General features: G+C 39.9%; 1 protein-coding gene across 2 annotated transcripts in view; it reads right to left on the bottom strand.

The window, feature by feature from the left end:
- Window positions 1-20,670, bottom strand: part of DNER (delta/notch like EGF repeat containing) — a 276,236-nt gene that overhangs the window by 81,326 nt on the left and 174,240 nt on the right. For both annotated transcript variants that reach the window (XM_073359834.1, XM_073359835.1), the window contains exon 5: window positions 15,902-16,047. In XM_073359834.1, the coding sequence (XP_073215935.1) occupies window positions 15,902-16,047 (146 nt within the window). The remainder of the gene's footprint in view (window positions 1-15,901; window positions 16,048-20,670) is intronic.

Raw genomic sequence — 20,670 nt, 5'->3', positions numbered from 1 at the left:
ACCTTTACAGGTAAATGTATTCATCATTTCTAAATTACAAGGCATTTCAAACTTTGCTGACTAAACTAATACTGCTTTGTGGACTGTGGAGGTTTGGGAAGGCTGCTTTCCCTGGTGTACTTTGCCACTGATTGTACATATGAAACCAATGCTTCGCCAACTTTTATAAAAGCCAAATTCGCTAATCCTAATTTACACCATTAGAAGTCAATGTCCTGAGGTCATTTTCAATTTCACTTGCAGTGTTTTTTGCAGGTATATTTCATTAACATTTATGCATGTGCACGTTATGGTAGGAAGATCTGGTAGCACCATCTATTATTAAGGTTGCCTGACACTTCAACATCATAAAACTTAATTTTCAGTTGATTATAACTTTGTCAAATGTTACCAATTTTGGGATGAAATCCATATTGCATGTCTTCCTCAGGAAAAATTCAGCCAGAATGGTTTAGCCAGTTCATTATGCAGTCATTCTCTGCTTACATACGGTTCTCACACATTTAACTCATAAAAATACTCAAAAGCCTGGTGGCTTTTCTACCAAGCTACAGGAGTTTTATAGTGTGGGTTTCGGCTTTGTTTGAAGTGCTGCTAATCTAAGAATCCCGAAACTCTAGAAAATTATTGTTCTAGAGCAGTCTACACAAAAAGAAATGGAACCCACAACGCAATGATCCAGATGGACTATTCTCCCTCTTTTGGAATACAACTATTTCTGAGAAACAAGGGATAAAACATCTCAGAAAAGTTGCAATTCCAGATAAACTCCAGGTTATGCTTAAGTGCTTTCCTGAAATTGAGCCAATATTTGTATAATAATGGTAGTGTTTGTGTGATGGGGAGGCAATGTGGCCTAGTGGACAGAGCATTGGCCTGGAACTGGGTTATATTCCTGGCTCTGCCATTGGATTATTGACCAATTATTGACCTTGGGCAAGTCATTTCCTCTCTATGCTTCAGTTTACTCATCTGTAAAATGATAATGATATTGACCTTTATAAAGTGCTTTGAGAAGCACTATTTATGAGCTAGGTATTATTATTAATTATTATTATTATTAGTGCCCAAACATCTCAATTAGAACTGGAATCCCATTGTGTGAGGCTTGAAGTGATTTCCATTATATACAGGGCTTAGAGTGTGTAAATGTCTCTCAGCACCCCACTATAAAAATTGTTCCAGCACTCCTGCATGTATGTAATGAAAATATGAATTGACTTAACTAACGTTTGTCTTGGTCTGCACACACCCTTAAACAGTACCCCATTCAATTTAACTCTGAATCCTGCTGCCAGCACAAGTAAGGGTGGGGCCATAGGACAGGGCAGAACCACAGGGGCACTAGATTGCCTTAGTTCAGCCCTGCATGGCTGAGTATATTAGGGGAAGGAAAGGACATAACAGTACAACACAGAAAGTTATCTGCAGTAAAGGAGCAGCAAATTGTGATTTAGAGCCATATCATGTTATCAGTTTTAAGCAGAAGACCACTCTGAAGTAATGACAGGTTTCAGAGTAGCAGCCGTGTTAGTCTGTATTCGCAAAAAGAAAAGGAGTACTTGTGGCACCTTAGAGACAAACAAATTTATTTGAGAATAAGCTTTCATGAGCTACAGCTCACTTCATCGGATGAAGGTGTCACAAGTACTCCTTTTCTTTTTACACTGAAGTAAATGAGGAGTTCTGCTTACACCCAATGACATTACAATAGCCTTGAGAATGGTGTTGCTTAGGCAGAGGAGGGCTTCAGGCACAGAGTTTAAATTAAGACCCAGATGTCAACTTCCACACAGTCTGCAGATGCTTGCATCTGGAGTTTTGATTCAACTTATTACAGAGATTGGGGTCAGTGATGAAGTTTGCATCAGAATCCAGTGTGAACTTCACCAAACTTCAGGGTGTTCAAATATATATCTAAACTGACCAAAGTACAGCACAGATCTCAGTTATAAAAGATGTGAGTAGTAATTTATTTAGAAAAAGCATAATGGAAAAAATTAAAATACTAATGAAAATCATGTTTTTCCACCCTCATGTCTACTCAACTAAACATGGAGATCTACTATCTCATATGCACAGAATACTAGTCACTATGTTATAATAGGTACCGGAGTAAGAGAGGCATAAAATTCAAAAGTGTTTTACTCACTAATCTTAACAAAATGGACAGTTAAAAAGCTAAGGATAATGATGATGATGTCAGAAGATATGTAGTAGCAATTTACCATAAAATACAGTAACAAAATGGTTTTTTTGAAATTTTGACAATGAAAAGGGTTGCAACACTTCAAACTTAAATTTCTAATGATACATAACAGTTTGGGGATTCACAGAAGTTATTCTGCAGAGATAATTAGGTGTCATTATTTGCTATTAGATAGTCATTTTCATTTTTTCCAAATCACGGTGTTATATTTTTTTCGTGAGTAGGTGACATGTGCTCATTAATGTGAGCACAAAAGCCACACAAAGGGAAGAAGAAATTACACACTGTTGTAATCCTAAACAGAATGATAACTAAACAATTCAAAACAAATAACGTAATTTATATACAATTCTTCTGTGTATTTTACTTAACTATAATATGGAGTGTAAATCTAGAACAGCAGCATACACAAAGATTTGGGTAGCAATTAAATTGAAATCAAACCAATTTCTTATTAGCAAATCCAAAATATAAATTCTCTGCTATTTTCTAGTGATATACTGTACCTACAGCCAAAACAAGTTAAGTGGGTACTACTGGAAATAAATAAGAGTAATAATCATTGTATCAGATGCTGGATTTCTGATATCATTTTTACAACAAGCAAGAGAAACTATAAAAACTACATTGAGACAGATAATTCATTCTGCATTCTTAATTATCGTAGATTTGTCCTTAACTATGTCCAGACCTAAACTGATGCCTGCCTCTTTCTTGCTCCGAAAGACTTAATATTCGTTCAAATTTTTGGGTAATTACTATAATGTATGGACCAAATATTACTCTGATTTAGACAAGTGTAAATCTGGAGTAACTCCACTGAAGTCATTGACTTACACCAATGTAAATGAAAGCCTCTATCTAAAATACTTTGGCTTTCATTATGAAACAAAGCTGTAGGGGACAATTTCCTGGTGCAAGTGCTGGAGGAACCAACTAGGGGCGGAACTCTTCTTGACCTGCTGCTCACAAACCGGGAAGAATTAGTAGGGGAAGCAAAAGTGGGAACCTGGGAGGCAGTGGGAACCTGGGAGGCAGTGACCACGAGATGGTCGAGTTCAGGATCCTGACACAAGGAAGAAAGGAAAGCAGCAGAATACGGACCCTGGACTTCAGAAAAGCAGACTTTGATTCCCTCAGGGAACTGATGGGCAAGATCCCCTGGGAGAATAACATGACGGGGGGAAAGGAGTCCAGGAGAGCTGGCTCTATTTTAAAGAATCCTTATTGAGGTTACAGGGACAAACCATCCCGACGTGTAGAAAGAATAGTAAATATGGCAGGCGACCAGCTTAGCTTAACAGTGAAATCCTTGCTGATCTTAAACACAAAAAAGAGGCTTACAAGAAGTGGAAGATTGGACAAATGACGAGGGATGAGTATATAAATATTGCTTGGGCATGTAGGAATGGAATCAGGAAGGCTAAATCACACCTGGAGTTGCAGCTAGCGAGGGATGTTAAGAGTAACAAGAAGGGTTTCTTCAGGTATGTTGGGAATAAGAAGAAAGCCAAGGAAAGTGTGGGCCCCTTACTAAATGAGGAAGGCAACTAGTGACAGAGGATGTGGAAAAAGCTAACGTACTCAATGTTTTTTTTGCCTCTGTCTTCACGAACAAGGTCAGCTCCCAGACTACTGCACTGGGCAGCACAGCATGGGGAGGAGGTGGCCAGCCCTCTGTGGAGAAAGAAGTGGTTCGGGACTATTTAGAAAAACTGGACGTGCACAAGTCCATGGGACCGGATACGCTGCATCTGAAAGTGCAAAAGGAATTGGCGGATGTGATTGCAGAGCCATTGGCCATTATCTTTGAAAACTCATGGCGATCGGGGGGAAGTCCCGGAAGATTGGAAAAAGGCTAATGTAGTGCCCATCTTTAAAAAAGGGAAGAAGGATGATCCTGGGAACTACAGGCCGGTCAGCCTCACCTCAGTCCCCGGAAAAATCATGGAGCATGTCCTCAAGGAATCAATCCTGAAGCACTTAGACGAGAGGAAAGTGATCAGGAACAGTCAGCATGGATTCACCAAGGGAAAGTCATGCCTGACTAATCTAATTGCCTTCTATGATGAGATAACTGGTTCTGTGGAGGAGGGGAAAGCAGTGGAAGTGTTATTCCTCGACTTTAGCAAATCTTTTGACACGGTCTCCCACAGTATTCTTGTCAGCAAGTTAAAGAAGTATGGGCTGGATGGATGCACTACAAGGTGGGTAGAAAGTTGGCTAGATTGTCGGGCTAAACCGGTAGTGATCAATGACTCCATGTCTAGTTGGCAGCCGGTATCTAGCAGAGTGCCTCAAGGGTCGGTCCTGGGACCAGTTTTGTTCAATATCTTCATTAATGATCTGGAGGATGGTGTGGATTGCACCCTCAGCAAGTTTGCGGATGACACTAAACTGGGAGGAGTGGTAGATACGCTGGAGGGTAGGGATAGGATACAGAGGGACCTAGACAAATTGGAGGATTGGGCCAAAAGAAATCTGATGAGGTTCAACAAGGACAAGTGCAGAGTCCTGCACTTAGGATGGAAGAATCCCATGCACCGCTACAGACTAGGGACCAAATGGCTAGGCAGCAGTTCTGCAGAGAAGGACCTAGGGGTGACAGTGGACGAGAAGCTGGATATGAGTCAACAGTGTGCCCTTTTTGCCAAAAAGGCCAATGGCATTTTGCGGTGTATAAGTAGGAGCATTGCCAGCAGATCGAGGGACATGATCATTCCCCTCTATTCGACATTGGTGAGGCCTCATCTGGAGTACTGTGTCCAGTTTTGGGCCCCACACTACAAGAATGATGTGGAGAAACTGGAGAGAGTCCAGCGAAGGGCAACAAAAATGATTAGGGGACTGGAACACATGACTTATGAGGAGAGGCTGAGGGAACTGGGATTGTTTAGTCTACGGAAGAGAAGAATGAGGGGGGATTTGATAGCTGTTTTTAACTACCTGAAAGGTGGATCCAAAGAGGATGGATCTAGACTATTCTCAGTGATAGCAGATGACAGGACAAGGAGTAATGGTCTCAAGTTGCAGTGGGGGAGGTTTAGGTTGGACATTAGGAAAAACTTTTTCACTAGGAGGGTGGTGAAACACTGGAATGCGTTACCTAGGGAGCTGGTGGAATCCCCTTCCTTAGAAGTTTTTAAGGTCAGACTTGCAAAGTCCTGGCTGGGATGATTTAGTTGGGATTGGTCCTGCTCTGGGCAGGGGGTTGGACTAGATGGCCTCCAGAGGTCCCTTCCAACTCTGTTATTCTATGATTCTTTGTTTGTGAAGACTGCCATCAGAACGTATATCAGTACATGCACTGTTTTATTGCATCTGAATGCAACCAGACAGACTAAAACAGTAGCATCAGGAGAGGTGTGGCCTTCCTGTCATTTATCTTAATGAAATCCTATTTGTGATGACTTAAATGCTAATAGTGGTAATTGCTTCAGTGCTAAATGACATACTGAATAATGTCCAGAAAATATGCTGTTCTAGTATTGCCTCTGAATAGAGCTGGTATCATACTGATGTCATTCAGAGAAAACACACCAGAACATTTGCGTGTTTCAGAAGGAATTAAATAACTTTAGCAGCTAGGTCAGCTGTGTCTCGTTTTGATAACTTTTCTGATAGGCAGTAACATCTTCTGAATCTTGAAGCATTTATTAGTGCATTTATATTTATTTACTGCTACATACATAAAGGCACTGCATATTATTTTTCAGTTGTCTCCTTCGATTTTTCTACATGGGGAATTTCAGACATTGTCGTAATCCTAAACAGAATGGTACCACCAATATCTCTGCACCAGCACAAACCCCTAGTATAGACAGGGAAAATTACTATAGGATCCAATTAGCACTGGTGCAGCAGCCCCAACTTGAAACCAGGGTAAACTGTACTGGCACATATGGTGGTTTATAGGGGAGCTTTACCGAAGGGTTTCACTGTGAAGTTACATTAGTGGCTGACCACCAATGACTGAAACTGGGGTAAATATTCAAATACGTTTTCTTACAGGTTTTTAAACTTTGGATAGAAAACATGTTTGTTATAATTTGCCACAGTATATATCATGGCACAGTCTGGAGTTATATTGTGTTCTGCATGTGACAAAAATGGACACACTGAAAAAACCCTTTTTGTAAATTCTGGTTTATTCTAATGATATAATCATAGATTTATTTTTGTAACTTGAATGTAATATAGTGACGTTCTGCAAAACCATATTATGAAAATTTATTAATGTTAAGGAAAAATGATGTATGAAGATCAAGTTTTTTTTATTGTTAAACTAAAAGTTTATGCTACTTAAACTGTAATTGATTCCTTCAGCATAATATAGATCTTAAAAAGTATGCATTTCTTTAGAAGGTTAAAGATGCTAGTTACACACGATTTACGTGCCATTATTCCAACCTCATTGTTAGCCCATACTGGCAAAAATACAAAGATCATGCATGTATGTTGCAAAGCATACAAAGATGATACCTAATAAAGTATATTTTTCATGTATGAATCAAAGCCTTCGTCTAAACTTAAAATTTATACTGGCATAGCTATGTTAATGGGGGGAGAGTGGAAAACACCACACACCTGACCAACAAAACTATGCTAACAAAACCTCCAGTGTAGACACAGCTATGTTGATGGACAAGGGCTTTTGTTGGCCTATCTAATGTTATTTGGGGAGATGGTGTTCCTACACAGGCAGAAAATCTGTCGGAAGAGGATGCAACCTTGACTCAGAATCCACTCTCTCAACAAAATTTGGACCAGAGGACTGTGTATTGCACTCCTCTCATCATCAGTACAGCAAAAATTGGAAGGGAATCTATACCCTGGAAGCCCTTTTGATTTTACTACTACATTGTATTCAACAGCTGGTGAAAATAATATTTGACTCCATCCAAACATAGGGGGCCAACATATTCCTTACTCAGGAGTTTTCCTGAGTAAGGAATGAGTAAAAGCTTGGTAATGAGCTCTTGATCTGGACCAAATTTATTTGTTTACTGATTTACACGCTCTACAGCATGCCTCTGTACTTATACTACAGGAAACTGTTAATTATAATTTACTTTCCAGTTAAGCAGATGTGGTAGCATATTTCTTTTGCATTAAAATGCATTTGAAGCAAAATGGTGAGGTACATAAACAAACAAAGTTGGTCATTAATATTCCTGTTGGCAGTGGAAGCAGCGACTACAGCCAGTGGAGCTTTTAGCTTATTCATGGCACTAGGCCTTTTATACATTCTTCTAAAAACATGCTCTGCATCTTGGAAGACTAGATTACACAAACAGAATGAATTACAGATAAAAAAAACAGAAAATCACAAAGGGCATGTAGTAAAGATAAATAAAATTAAAGTTTCAGCTTTGCAAAAAGAAGGACAGATGATCAGCCTTGTGGGAAACTTGACACTATGGCTGAGTCACGTTGAGTATATATAATTTTGGCAGATGCTTGCTATATCACTAAAAAAATCACAAAGCCATTCCAGGGCATGTCTCACCTTGGATGAGAAAAACAGTGTCAAAAACATCCCACTCAACTTAGCATGCACCTCCCAGAATCAAGGTAATTAAAACTACACTAGTCATATTGGTTCTGAATCAGTTTCCAGTCTTTAAACTGAAAAGGAGGACTTGTGGCACCTTAGAGACTAACCAATTTATTTGAGCATGAGCTTTCGTGAGCTACAGCTCACTTCATCGGATGAAGTGAGCTGTAGCTCACGAAAGCTCATGCTCAAATAAAAGTGAGCTGTAGCTCACGAAAGCTCATGCTCAAATAAAAGTGAGCTGTAGCTCACGAAAGCTCATGCTCAAATAAATTGGTTAGTCTCTAAGGTGCCACAAGTACTGCTTTTCTTTTTGCGAATACAGACTAACACGGCTGTTACTCTGAAACCAGTCTTTAAACTGTAGGGCTAAAGAGCAAGAAAACTTCTGTTAGAAAAATCAGTAAGGAGGAGAAATAAATAAAATGACATTTTTATTCTCAATGGGGTAAAAAACTGTTCATAAATTAATTATATTTGGAAATCAGAAACATAATTGATGCCTTGGCTGATTATCCTCAGTCTAGAATGATTTTTAAAGTAGCTTGGTTGCACGTAGATAATCATAAATGTTAGGGTTGTTTCCCCAGTATGTTCCAAAGAACTGAAGGACTTTTCTGTAGAAATTAAAGAATAGTTATAGTTGTGAGCCCAAATTTTATCTGTAGCGAAGACTTATGAAGGATATTGCTAATTCTCATTCTTTCTGCCTGTAATACTTTGGAATCTGTCTCTTTCAGGAACTGACCTCTCTATGGCTTCTCTAGGTCCAATAGCTCTACCTGCTGCTGGTAGTTAGCCATAAGCTACAGTGTGCTAGAAGCAGTTCCCATTGCAAGGTATTCCCGTAATAAATATGCTCCCTATTATTATTATTCACTTGTCTGTTTTCAGTATGCGCTATGCTAATAACAGATGTATACTAAAACTGAATTCCCTGGATCTTTGACTTATGCTGATTTGAATGGGGATTGAGGGCAGAACACATTTCAGGAATGATCTCCAAATAACCTATTATTTTTAACAGTATTACTTCATTGGCCAGAAAAATGGGGGTTGGATATCTGCTTATTTTGTAGGACCAACAAAAAAAAATGTTTCAATTTGAGAACCACTGTCATAAATGTAAAGAGAAGGGTAAACACCTTTAAAATCCCTCTTGGCCAGATGAAAAACCCTTTCACCTGTAAAGGGTTAAGAAGCTAGGATAACCTCGCTGGCACCTGACCAAAATGACCAATGAGGAGACAAGATACTTTCAAAAGCTGAGGGGAGGGAGAAACAAAGCCTCTCTCTCTGTCTCTTGATGCTTTTGCCGGGGACAGAACAGGAATGGAGTCTTAGAACTTAGTAAGTAATCTAGCTAGATATGCATTGGATTCTGATTCCTTTAAATGGCTGAGAAAATAAGCTGTGCTGAATGGAATGTAGATTCCTGTTTTTGTGTCTTTTTGTAACTTAAGGTTTTGCCTAGAGGGATTCTCTATGTTTTGAATCTAATTACCCTGTAAGGTATTTACCATCCTGATTTTACAGAGGTGATTCTTTTACTTTTTCTTCTATTAAAATTCTTCTTTTATTAATCTGATTGCTTTTTCATTGTTCTTAAGATCCAAGGATTTGGGTCTGTGTTCACCTATGCAAATTGGGGAGGATTTTTATCAAGCCTTCCCCAGGAAAGGGGGTGTAAGTGTTGGGAGGATTTTTGGGGGGAAAGACGTTTCCAAACGGACTCTTTCCCAGTAATATATCCAGTTAGACGTTTGGTGGTGGCAGCAATAAAGTCCAAGGGCAAAAGGTTAAATAGTTTGTACCTTGGGGAAGTTTTAACCTAAGCTGGTAAAAGTAAGCTTAGGAGGTTTTCATGCAGGTCCCCACATCCGTACCCTTGAGTTCAGAGTGGGGAAGGAACCTTGACAACCACATAAACAAATATTTCAGCCTCTTGGAACTGGTGTGATAAGGTACAGTGAGCAAAGAAATGGCCAATGATGGAGTGAATTAGTAAATCTCCTTTTGACTCAATATATGTAACTGCCTCCACCACCTCCAAAAATGAAGTCTACACACCCTTTGACTGAATAGGCAAATATGCTGGGGACATAATCTGAGCCCTTCCATCTATTCCTGTGCATGTAAGGGCCACATAAACTCCTTTGCGGTGGAGGGTGGTGTCGGGGGCATCCGCAAGATACCAGCTTCTTTTTCCAAGAAACAATTGTTAGACCATTGATCAAGAAAAAAATCTCTTCAGCTATCGCCTAGGCTCAAACTTTCATTTTTGGAGGAAGACTGTTGGGACAGCTGTGGCCCTAGTTAGTGTTAGAGAGCATATCATAAACTGTACCAGTTGTGATCACTGATGATCACCATTCCTGATTCTTTTAGATATGTTACCTGGCTTAGTTATCACTGATCATTGTAGCCTGCAGAATATAAATATTGTATCCAGTGGTAATGCAACGAACCTACAGGCCCAAACCCTGTAAAACTCAGCTTGAGCACTTAGCATGAGGCTTTAGACCTACAAACCTTAGCATAAGAAAGTTAACCAATAAAAACACAGAGTTATAGGAGAACCTAACATAAGATTTTTGCTTGGTTTACAGTTGCAAATTTGCTAATTGTGCATGAAATAACTAACACGTATTTCAAGTATTTTGGGATAAGAACATCCGCAAACACATAATTGCAGGATTGTTATGGCAACTTAATTGACATATATGACAATGGACTTGGGATAACTAATATGCTAACCTATAGGATAAGGACACCCCAATATTATCAGGGTGAGGTATTTAGTTTCGGATAGACGAAGCAGAATATTTATATGCATATTCACGGAAGCCACCGGACCCTATAATTGGCCCAACCACCACAGAAGCTAGAGAGCTCTCAGGACCTTGACCACCAGACTAGCTTAGCATGCCAGAGATCAGATAGGACCCTGCCTTCCTACCTCTAGATCTCCATGAGAATTGTGAGGGTATGCATATGGGATGATGTGGGACATCAGGCTCATGTTGCACTATAGTTACATTCTCATTTGGTTTGGAACATTTGTGTTTTACTGACTGTATTAACAAAATTATTAAAATCTCAGCTCTACTCTGAGTGCCACTGTTGTGCACGTCCGGGTCCCCAACAAGAAACTGAATTTGAAATTGAACTTAATCTTTCTGTTGTGTTTGACTCTGGGGCGGGAACCTGGCAAACCTCAAGAAGTTTAACTGTTTTGTCAATTGGGAGTTTAACTGGAAACTCTAAAGGAAAATTGATATAATCAATATCCACTCAACAAATCGGGCAACACAATCAGGTGTGTTTTCTCCCCTACAGAGCCTAGCACTAATAGATGGAGACCCTCAGGTGACTCCATTCCTTTCTCCTTAAGAGAACCAAGAGAGTAATCCTAGACAATTACTCATTTCCCTCAAGGGCTCTCCCATGCAGACACACAGAGAGTTCCATTCTGTCCCCTCTCCTGTTCAATGACCATTTGGACTTTTAGGAGGTTAGAAATACATGTGCTGTCTATAGTATGCAGATGACATCCAACTTTATATTTCTCTCTCTTCTAGCACAGCCAGTGCAGCTGAATGACTTGTTTCATGTCTAACAGAGATTGGGGTGTTGATGAGGATTAGTTGATTGAGGTTCACCCCAGAAAAGTCAAAGGTGATGCTTATAAGGTGCAGGATACAATCTGAAGAAATAGCAAAGCCTATCATTTCTTATGCAGGCTTACAAGCTAGATATCTAGTTGGAGTTCAGAAGCTGCTGGATGTTACAAGTTTCAGCACTTAACCAAAAAACAACTCATCGTGTGTGCTTGGCAAAAAGGTTGCAACATTTTCTTTCAGATACAGATCTCATCAAGGTCATCCAAGCTTTTGTCATATCAAGACTGGATTGCATAACTGTAATACACTCTAAAAGGAGGGACATACCTTAAGACTATTCTAAAATTTAAAAATACATCTGCCTGGCTGTTTGGCCATGTTTATCATAGGCAGAATGTTACATCTGTTCTGTTTGATTGGCACTGATACCAAATGATTTCTGAGTGAGGTTTAATGCATTCATTTTTAGAGCTGCTGCAAAAAAAGTTTGAAATTTGAAATTTTCTGACAAAAAATTATCCTTTTTTCATTATTTTCATGAAAAATGTATGTCGTTTCTCTACCAGCTATAAAGCTCATCAAAAAACCTGAGTTTTGAAATTTTTCAATGAAAAAGGCCATTGTTTGCAAAAATAATTCCATGTTCTGAGTTTTAACCTATAAAACTTTAAATGGTGTGATGCCTTGCTGTCCCTATAGACTGATTGTTTATGTGGTTCTATGCCACTACAACAACAAAGACTAGTAATGATTACATGAATGCGATCTACTGATTGGGCATTCTCACTGAGGGTTCTTCACTCCTGGAAAGTACTTCCCCTTCGGTCTGCCAAGGCCTGGACTTAATGACTGCCAGAACTTGCATCAAGGCTTATACTGAGCATTTGTTTTCCAAAGATTTTAAGGTGGAGTGGTGGATATTGAAAGCGGTTTTGAAGTTGAAGGTTGACAGACCCTATTTGATAGCACTGAACCAATTTTGTTTCTTTTTTCTTTTTTGTAAAACGGTTTGTAAAATGGTTCGGGTCAAAGATCTATATAAATAGGTTCATTACAAATTATAATACACACATCTTCATGAATGAAACACAGAATACACCAACAGGTCATCATTTCTTCCAAAACAGTCAGATACAGATCAATGTATCAATCAGTCAATGTAGATCTTCAGATCTATGTAATATAACAACATATTAACAGATGGAGAAGAGAGAGAGAAGTTGGGAAAATAAACAGGGAGAAAGAGGAAAGGGAGACGTGTACTGCCTTCCTCCTTTTTTAGTGAACATTCTAGTTCTTACGCTTTATCTTCCACATGATTTTTGGTTGAACTACTCCTATAAAGTTTCAAAATTTTTGTACCTGTGCTTTAGGAGTGTTAATTAATTCAGTTAAAAATCCAAACAAATAAAATTATCCATTCTAAATTAAATAATTCTTCTTACTAAATAAAGAATGGGCACATATTCACATTATGATGTCCCATACTAAGTGTTTAATGTATTATTATGTAAGAAGCTTATGTGATTTAGAAAGCTGTGGTTCTGAAAGAAAAATTTAAAATTTAGAAGGAAATAAATTAAAAAATTAAACTAGTTTATGAAATAGGAAACATGACTACTTGAATGAACAACACTGATAGACAACTACTACAGTAAGGCCCTAAACTGGAAAGTAGCTTTTATTTCTAAAATTGTCTTGTAGTAATTGCATGCATATTATCTCAAGTATTTTAAAAACTTTATTTTTCAGGTCTGAAGAAGCTGTTCCATTTTTCCAGATGTTAATACTGTCATGGATATATGGATTTTAGCAGTTCAATTATTATCACTGCAGTTCAAACTATAATTTTCTGTCAAAGTAATGTGCTTTTGTTTCGAGTTTAAATTAGTAAATGGTAGCAGCTGAGCTATTATTTAATTCCCCAAACATGCCAACTTTCCTGTGCACAGAAGGCTAACAGATGTTAATATTTGCTCAACAGCCACCACTATTTTTATCTCCCAAGTGAATATTAAATATTCACAGTTAATCTAGGTTTTTACTGTGCTCTAAAATGTTTGTTGTTAAAAAACATATATATATACACAAGACATTTTCCATATAAACTAATGGAGAATATGTGGCCTAATTCAAAGAAACACAGACTAGACTGGTAAAAATGATAACCAGACAACAGAATTTAGCAGAAGGTTTTATAATTCTTTCCTTTGCATGTTATTTTGTCTACAGGAACTCTTAGACCACTAAGTGATCAATGAAATTCCTATGATCTCTACTATAGTCCTTCAATATAGTATTGTTAAAGGGAAAGAGAAGTGAAGTCAACAGTAATCAGGTATAGTAAGGAAGAACATAACATAAAAACATCAGAATGGCCACAGTGGGTCAGACCAATGGCCCATCTAGCTCAGTATCCTGTGTCTTCCGAAAGTGGCCAATGCCAGATGCTTCAGAGGGAATGAACAGAACAGGGCAATTAAGTAGTGGTCCATCCCCAGTCATCCAGTCCCAGTATGTGGCAGTCAGAGGCTTAGGGACACCCAGAGTATGGAATTGCATCCCTGACAATTTTGGCTAACAGCCAGTGATGGACCTATCCTCCATGAACAAATCTAATTCTTTTTTCAGTCAAGTTATAGTTTTGGCCTTCACAACATCCCTTGGCAACGAGTTCCACAGGTTGACTGTGCATTATGTGAAGAAATACTACTATGTTTTTTTTAAAACATGTTGCCTATTTGTTTGATTGGGCGATCCCTGGTTCTTGTGTTATGTGATGGAGTAAATAACACTTCCTTATTCACTTTCTCCACCCCAGTCATGATTTTATAGATCTCTCTCATATCCCTGTTTGGTATCTCTTTTCCAAGCTGAACAGTCCCAGTCTTTTTGATTTCTCCTCATATGAAAGCTGTTCCATAACCCTAATAATTTTTGTTACCCTTCACTGTATGTTTTCCAATTCTAGTGTATCTTTTTTGATTTTCAACCTTACTCAAATAGCTCTGCCTTGTCTCTACCCAAGCTGATATATAGTTATGTGTAGCGACGCAAGATGCACCCGGCGGCGCCTCCCACTGGTTGTCCTCTGGAACGCCCTCTGCCGTTCTGTGTCTCGCCCGTCATTGGCCCCCGTGTCCCTCCCGGACCCTGGTGCTCCCCTACAGCAGGGTTCTTCCCCCTGCAGTAACCCCACAGCTCTGGGTCTCCCCACCCAGAGGAACCCCCAAACCTCTCTCCCCACCTCCCCTCAGTCTATGGCTACTGCCAGTCACCATCTAGCCCCCCGCTCACTGGGGCAGACTGCAGTGTATAAGCCATTCACCATTAGCAAAACGTGGTTTGAACCTGCTGCCTTTGCCTAGCCCCTGGGCTGCAGCCTCTGCAACCCCAGTACCTGGTTTGGCCTTTGACAAGGCCTGCAGCCTGGGGAGTTGCCAGGCGGGAGCTCCCCAGCTCCTCTCGCCTTTCCCCGGCATGCTCAGTTGCATGCACCCTCAAGCTCTCAGGCAGCTAGGTCCTTCTCCCTCTGAAGCTGGAGGGAGAGTGTCTAGCTCCTGGCTCATAGCCCTTTTATCAGGGCCAGCTGTGGCCTGATAGGGGAAACTGCCACAGCTGGGCCACGCCCTATCAGCCTAGGCTTGCTGCTTTCACCAGCAGCAGCCCTCTCGCAGCCTCAGCCCTCTCCCAGGGCTGGTTTAACCCCTTCAGGGCCAGAGCAGGGTAACTACCCCACTATATTATGCTTAGATGAATTGGTGGCACCATTTTGTAATTTCTGAATAAGTCATTACACAGACTAACATACATGGTGAGAATGGTGAAAGATTACATAAAACCTTAAAAACAACAGAGCTGCGTGGGCTGCACAAACCAGATCGCACAGGTCTGTGGGTTAACGTGAAGATTTGGGTTCACCCCTTATTGCAACTCAGCTCTCTTCAGTGCAGCCTTTGCTTTCCCTGCCCCCTCTGTTCTCAAGCCAGGCTATAGTCCTTGGGGGAAGCTGTGTATCCACTCTACTGATCTTTTACCTAAATATTTAAGAAATTTCCAGTGCAACACGATGGAGATCATTCATGTGAACATATATCAATTAATGCTTCTGTTTCAAAAGGGGGTGTGTTTATATTTTGAGATCACTAGTGAAGAAAAGTATTCCTTGATGGTGAAAGTTAACTTGGTTGTGTTATGATGAAATATACATTACTTTATACTTGATATGAATCATTTTTTGTTATCTGGGCAATGTTTGATTCTTCACCTCTTTAATTATTTATTTATTTGCTTTTCAGATCTTGAGTTTTGTAAATGATGTGACAGATAAGTACACTGTTATTATTCAGTAACCTTTACCAGCTTTTGAAACATATAGACATGCATACATGTACGCACCCACACACAATGGAATTAGTATAGAAATACTAGTCTAAACATATTAGCTATATTTGTCCTACCCCATTTAATCTCTACTTTTTAAATAAGGTTTTTGATAATGTTTCACCTTACCTCAGATGGTTTTGTGATACATTTTCCTTTTCCCAAACACTGAAAGTCATCTGAGTGGCTCCCCACAGGCATGCAGGTGCTGACTTTTACTACCACAGTTAAGCGTAAAGCCACAATGCATTTAGTAACTGAATCATTCACAAAACCTGAAAAGAAACAGAGATTAAAGGTTTTTAATTTAAAATAAAAATTTCTAATAAACGGTTTTATTATTTGTAAAGTAAAAAATATTGAATACATAGAAACTATGGTTCAAATTTCACCCTCATACACGTCTCATGAAACCCTACTGAAAGCTTACATGGGATTTAAGTTAGGGTGGAATTTGTTCATATTACTGATCAAGTTGACTGACAAATGGAAGACATTCCAGAGTCAAGATCCATCATTAGAGTCTCATTCAGCACTCCTTCCTCTGGCAAAACTCCCATTTCACCTCAAAAAATGAATGAATAATTTGCTTAACATGGCCTTAAGTAAAAAGTACTTAACCAGGCCTTAAAGTTGATCTTCAATTTGCCTTTTTTCCGATAAAACTATATTTTAGTTTAAGTACCATAAAATATATAACAGACAACTGCAATAGCTTAGGAGAGTAGACTGAAGTGACAAAATAAAAGCCTCGTTTTACTTGATTTTGTCTGCTTAAGGCAGAATGTTAAACATTTCTGTAACTTTTTTGTAATACATTTCCCTCAGTTTTTAAGGGTAACATGAAAGCAAAGACACCACAGTGGACATATCCAGTTAAAAATTAACTTAAATAATCAATCTGTAGCATGGAAAAATTAGTTTGAATAGAGTTAATAAGCACATCATTGAAACAACACAATATAAATTACAACAAATCAGTAACGACTCAGATGTTTCCTAGTAGCATTTTAAGTCAAAGTTGCGCAGCTTTACACTCTACTTGAAGGCATTACTCTGTTTCAAAGTAACATGAGAACTTTTGAACACCACATTCAATCAATTCCAAAACTTCAGGGACTGTTCTAGGTATCACTGGACTGAACCCTATTGATTTTACTGAAAAATAAAAAAAATAAAAAAAAGGAAGGGAGAAATGGGAGATCCAACTTGTCCCCACCATCTGGTCAGCAGAACAAGCACCTTCAATTACTCTGTAATTATCTGCAGATCAAAGAGTTGATGGCAGCCATTAACATCATTCATAATAACAATGCCTCCATATCAACTCTATCCACCCTCCCTATACAGTTCAAAATATTGACACCCTGAAAGCAAAAAAAAAAATGGAAGAGGACGACTGGGAAAGTGAAGGTATGAGAGGAAAGGAGGCACACAGAATCCCTGGCAGAGGGCAGAATGGGTTTGTATAGAGTCCCTGGTATGCGGGGAGGGAATGAACGGGGAGTTTCATGGTTATAGAGCGAGCTGCGCTTTTGGCCGCTTTTAAGTGCGCCCCTCAGGTGACAGGCTCTAGCTTCCTACACCTCACACTGGGGAGAACAACACAATCCTACCACTCAGACTGGATCTGTGGCTTGCAGCCCTCCTATTTACCAATCATGTTAATCTGAAGGTCAAACTGGTATTGGCATCTGTACGCTCATTTCCTCCAGGAGACTATGACAGAATAAGTTTGCAGTGACAAAGAAACACCTGTTTCAGAACAAAGTAGTATTTATTTGCCAAAGGGTGCATCATATGTATAGCAAATGGGTTAAAACATCAGAGTCCTACAGGGATCTTAACTTCTCTATAACTATCTCAGGTGGGTCAAGCTTATTCCAGACCACTCTTCTGAGTCTGAGAGTTAATTTTCATCCCCACAGACCCTCTTTCCATGTCTCAATCAACCTGGGTCTGCTGACAACCTCTCCTCCCCTCCCCTTCCCTTTCCACAGGAGCAAATCTTTAACTGACCAGTGTCTACTGATCTCTGGTCTCAGCCTGGAAAAAACAGCTGTATAATCTTGCTGGCACCAGGCAGGCAGCCTCTTTACAGCAAGTAACTACCTATTGTGTTTGAGTGTTTGCTGGGATGCTCCTTACCTAGGTCATAATTTTGTCTTTCCTGCTTGATTTCTCCAACACCTCCTTTTGATTTCACCTCATAGTAAGTAACCCATCACAAACACACACAGAGAGGAATGCACAATATTCATAAATATAATACAGCTATCTCCTATTTTGTTACAGGTGAAATGAGGCACACAAAGGCCCTGGCATGAGGGGTCCCTGAATAGACGAGGTGGGGAGGATGGCACACAGGCAGCTTGTTGAATGGTGGTATAAAGAAGCCCCAGGTCTGTGAAATGAGCTCAGCCTATAGAAGCAACAAACTGTGCAATTTTCTGGTTCGAATTTTCCAGCCAAAACATACTGTTTAATATACATTTCTCTCCTTTTAATACAATATTCCTTCTGCTGCATATTAAAAAAAACAGTTGTGTATCTGTAAGTCATTGTTACGAAATAAATTGATTTGACAATACCACAGCCATTTTGTGCACTCAGCCACCATTAGCTGGAAGCAAGAACACCACACTATTAGAAATAATTTGAGCTTTGTATAAGCACAGGAAATAGCTGCAGCTGCACTTTTGACAATAAGGATAGAAAATAAAATTGGAAGAATCATGAGAATGGGCGAAAGTGTGGATAACTGACCTTGGATTTGAGTGTTCCTGATTATGAGTTTTTGCTGATGTTATGACTAGGAGTTGCTTGCTGATGTTAGGAGAAATGTTAGTTTGCAAGGGGTTATTATGAGTTATTAGCTTTGTTTTGAGCAACCTATAAAAAGATCAGTCAGTGTGTGTAATTTGGAGAAATTTGAAGAGGTTTTCTATGAGCTAGGAGGCTGACATCCAACTCCCTTGTGGCTAGGAGGAAGGCTGGCCACCACAAACCTGCTGCTGACCGCTCAGCACCATCTCAGACTTTGGGTAACTATATCTGGGTTGCTCTGGACTATTGCTATTTTATATGTGTGCTTTAGATGCCCTGGGTCCAAACATTTGGATCCATGAGGGAGCATCCACACAACCACATTGGAGGCTGCTATATAAAGAGCTCTGAGCTTGTATGTCAAGTGCATGTGCAGGAGAAGGTGAAAGATTTTTGGCTGAAAGCACTCTCATTTGTACCAATCATTTATCAGATAGAGGAGCTGTCTACCCCATTGATTTATTTCCTGACACCGCCTGGAGATAGGAACATATAAATTAGCATAGTTTCAGGTTGAGAAAATTCTGGGCAACGGCATATAGTAGTACTATTTGAAAACTAGCTATAACACAGGAATGGAAATGGCAGTATGACTTTGGTTTTAGGTAGAAAGGCTTTGCTGATTGAGGGATATTTGAAAACCTCTTTCAGCATTCACTTCATCATCAATCTACAAAGCTGGTATAAACACTTTGAAAAGTTTCCAGAGAGTTTGGCAGAAGATCTGAAGTGCACTTTCACAGGTAAATACATTTAGAAGGCCCTTTTGGAACAAGTTTATTTTCCTCCATTTCTTCAGGTGAACCCTCCCAACTTGCAGGAGACACAACTGGGGACCCTCAATGGAGAAAAGACAGGGGATGCCCCCTTAATATGTCACAGAGGCAATGGGTCTGCTGCTGCTGCTGCTTCCATTCAGTAAGGAGGAAAGGACAGGACAATTTGCAGGCTACTATCTCTCTCTTTGAAGAAGACAACTGCAGGTAAGGGTGAGGGCACCTGAAAGGATGGAGGAGAAATTTGCAAGGAGAGGAAGGGAGCCTCTACAGATTCTAGAAGATTAGCTGAACTGCCATATTGTGAGGCTTGGAGAATTAAGATATTCATATTTATATCATCTAAAATTTCTCTAAAAAGAAAAGGAGTACTTGTGGCACCTTAGAGACTAACCAATTTATCTGAGCATGAGCTTTCGTGAGCTACAGCTCACTTCATCGGATGCATACCGTGGAAACTGCAGCAGACTTTATATACACACAGAGATCATGAAACAATACCTCCTCCCACCCCACAGTCCTGCTGGTAATAGCTTATCTAAAGTGATCATCAAGTTGGGCCATTTCCAGCACAAATCCAGGTTTTCTCACCCTCCACCCCCCCACACACAAACTCACTCTCCTGCTGGTAATAGCCCATCCAAAGTGACAACTCTCTACACAATGTGCATGATAATCAAGGTGGGCCATTTCCTGCACAAATCCAGGTTCTCTCACCCCCTCACCCCCCTCCAAAAACCACACACACAAACTCACTATCCTGCTGGTAATAGCTCATCCAAAGTGACCACTCTCCCTACAATGTGCATGATAATCAAGGTGGGCCATTTCCAGCACAAATCCAGGTTTTCTCACCCCCCCACCCCCATACACACACAAACTCACTCTCCTGCTGGTAATAGCTCATCCAAAGTGACCACTCTCCCTACAATGTGCATGGTAATCAAGGTGGGCCATGTCCAGCACAAATCCAGGCTCTCTCACCCCCCCCCTTTTTTTTCCCGGGGACACACACACACACAGGGTGTGAAAACCTGGATTTGTGCTGGAAATGGCCCAACTTGATGATCACTTTAGATAAGCTATTACCAGCAGGACAGTGGGGTGGGAGGAGGTATTGTTTCATGATCTCTGTGTGTATATAAAGTCTGCTGCAGTTTCCACGGTATGCATCCGATGAAGTGAGCTGTAGCTCACGAAAGCTCATGCTCAAATAAATTGGTTAGTCTCTAAGGTACCACAAGTACTCCTTTTCTTTTTGCGAATACAGACTAACACGGCTGTTACTCTGAAACC

The sequence above is a fragment of the Lepidochelys kempii genome, chromosome 9 (genome assembly GCF_965140265.1).
Source record: "Lepidochelys kempii isolate rLepKem1 chromosome 9, rLepKem1.hap2, whole genome shotgun sequence".
NCBI lineage: Eukaryota > Metazoa > Chordata > Testudines > Cheloniidae > Lepidochelys > Lepidochelys kempii.
This window is presented reverse-complemented; position numbering and strand designations above follow the sequence as displayed.